Source organism: Propithecus coquereli, unplaced genomic scaffold (assembly GCF_000956105.1).
Source record: "Propithecus coquereli isolate 6110/MARCELLA unplaced genomic scaffold, Pcoq_1.0 Scaffold573, whole genome shotgun sequence".
NCBI classification, from domain to species: domain Eukaryota; kingdom Metazoa; phylum Chordata; class Mammalia; order Primates; family Indriidae; genus Propithecus; species Propithecus coquereli.
The window spans coordinates 301,571-303,818 of NW_012151652.1; the positions used below are offsets into that span (position 1 = coordinate 301,571).

At 40.1% G+C, this 2,248-nt stretch overlaps 1 protein-coding gene across 1 annotated transcript in view; it reads left to right on the plus strand.

Moving 5' to 3' along the window:
- Nucleotides 1-2,248, plus strand: part of IQCH (IQ motif containing H) — a 242,877-nt gene that overhangs the window by 53,333 nt on the left and 187,296 nt on the right. Inside the window, exon 3 of the mRNA XM_012658125.1 lies at nt 554-682. Coding sequence (XP_012513579.1) covers nt 565-682 — 118 coding nt within the window. The 5' untranslated portion in view covers nt 554-564. The remainder of the gene's footprint in view (nt 1-553; nt 683-2,248) is intronic.

Below are 2,248 nucleotides of genomic sequence, written 5' to 3' on the forward strand. Positions count from 1 at the left end.
TTGCATTAATACTAACCATGTTTGTCCAGTTGCACTAAAATACCCTATTTGGGCATTCATATCTTCTGTGATATGAGAAATGTCTAAATAACTCCTTCTTTTATAAAGTATGACTGATTATATCATACAGGGCATGGTTTCTAGCGCATGGACTTTCTTTCAGAACAAAAGATCGCCTTAATTATTAAGAATGTGTGCCTGATTCCTCTGAATTTTAAAAGAGTAACAATATTACTAATGATTGAAAATGTCATAAGTATAAAGAAGTTTTAGTTTGCCTTGAAATTATATTTCTACCTTAAAATGAAATTACCTTACTGCAATTTCATTTCATGTTACTGCTATTGGAAATGACATTTTTCCTTGGGTTAGAATATTAAGCTTAAATGAATGTATACTGTAGCTATTTTTTCATGCAGAGGATTAAGGCACTAGACGGACTCTTACAAATAAGATGATGAATGAAGTAAGTTACACTTGTGAAATTTATAGAGCTCAGACTTCGTAGAATTGCTTGGGGTTAAACTCATATTCTGTTAACCTTATCTTTTAGGGATTTTAAGCATGATGGAACGAGGATTGATTCCACCAACAGCGAAGATTAACCTTAAGAATCCACCCATTGCACCCAGAGCAGCTCCTCTGCATAGTTTTGATGAAGCACATAAGATTCCAACTGTAGGTAAGTTGTTCTTGCCTCTATGCTTAGTTGGGGATACACAGAAATTACCTCTTCCCTAAATCTAGCCTTCTAGTAGCCAACTTTCATCCTCAATAATAGGACAAGATGAAAGTTATAATCCTCCTCGGTTTCACTTTACTGAATAAAGTAACTTTGGGCCAGGTGTGGTAGCTCACGCCTGTCATCCCAGCACTTTGGGAGGTCAAGGGGAGAGGATCACTTGAGGCCAGGAGTTCAAGACCAGCCTGAGCAACATTGTGAGATCCTGTCTCTGCATACATACATACATGCATAGAGTAACTTTGGCCACCTTTGTAAATTACATATTGAGGGCCTGTGCTCTGTGTGTTAGAAGGTTGGTATTTTCAAGGGGCTCGCAGTTTGGTTGGGGAAACAACACAGACATAATAAAGATAAATAACAATACAAAGTAGCATGGAATAAAAACCAAATGGTTGTTAAAGTCTAGTGCTGTAGCAGTTCAAAGGAATAATTACTGAGGGGTGAGATAATAGAAGGAGATTTTAAAGAGGAGACTGGAGGAAATAGGGTGTACTGACCTGGGAATCTACTGACTAGTTGTAGAACCTCAGGCAAGCCATTTACTTTCTCTGGGCCTCAGCTATCCCAGTTCAAATTAGAGGTTTGGGCTACATTAACTCATCTGTTCACAAATATTTGTTGAATGTTGCTTTATCCAAAGTAGCACTTAGGTGCTGGGGGTCCAGTAGAGAATAAGGAAGACAACATTTCTGTTCTCATGGTGCTTATATTCTAGTGAGAGACACGGATAATAAGCAGGTAATTAAATGAGAATTTAAGCTAGTGATTCGTGCTAGAAATAAAACAATATGGGTTAGAGAGTGACAGGGAGTGGGCTACTTTGCTTGTGAGGGAAGGGTCAGGGAATGGCTCTCAGAAGAGGATGAGGTGTAAGCAGAGATCCAAATGAGAAAAAGCCAGTCATGTAAAGATCTAAGGAAGAGCATTTCAGATATATAAGAGTACCGGGACAAAGGCCCTGAGGACTAAAGAGGGGATGAGCAAGAAGGCCAGTATATGAGCAAGGGAAAAGAGAGGGAGGAGATGAGGGTGGAGATGTGGAGTGGGATCACATGATGTAGGCTTGAGCAGAGACTACGAGTTGTCCTCAATGAAAATTCTTCCCTACTTCCATAGTAATAGACTTGTGGGTTGGCACATGTCAGTTTAACTAAAGACAACATTTCCTAGCCTTCCTTACAGCTAGGTGTGCCACGTGACCAGGCTGTGGACAATGAGGATATAAGCAGAAGTGGATAGGGAAAGTTATAGGCTGTGCCCTTTAGAGAAAAGGGGCATAGCTTCTGCTTTTCCTTTCCTCCCTCTGACCAGCTGGGTTGCAGAAGTGACGATGAGAGCTGGACAAGAACTTTGAAGCCAAAGATGGGACTACATGTTGAGTCTAGCAGATCTGCCCCATCACCCCAGGACTATCTTCCTTTAGCCTGTGTGTGAGACAGAAAGAACTCTTAATTTGTTCAAACCACCCAGTATATCTTAAGATCTTTCATTTTAAACATCTTG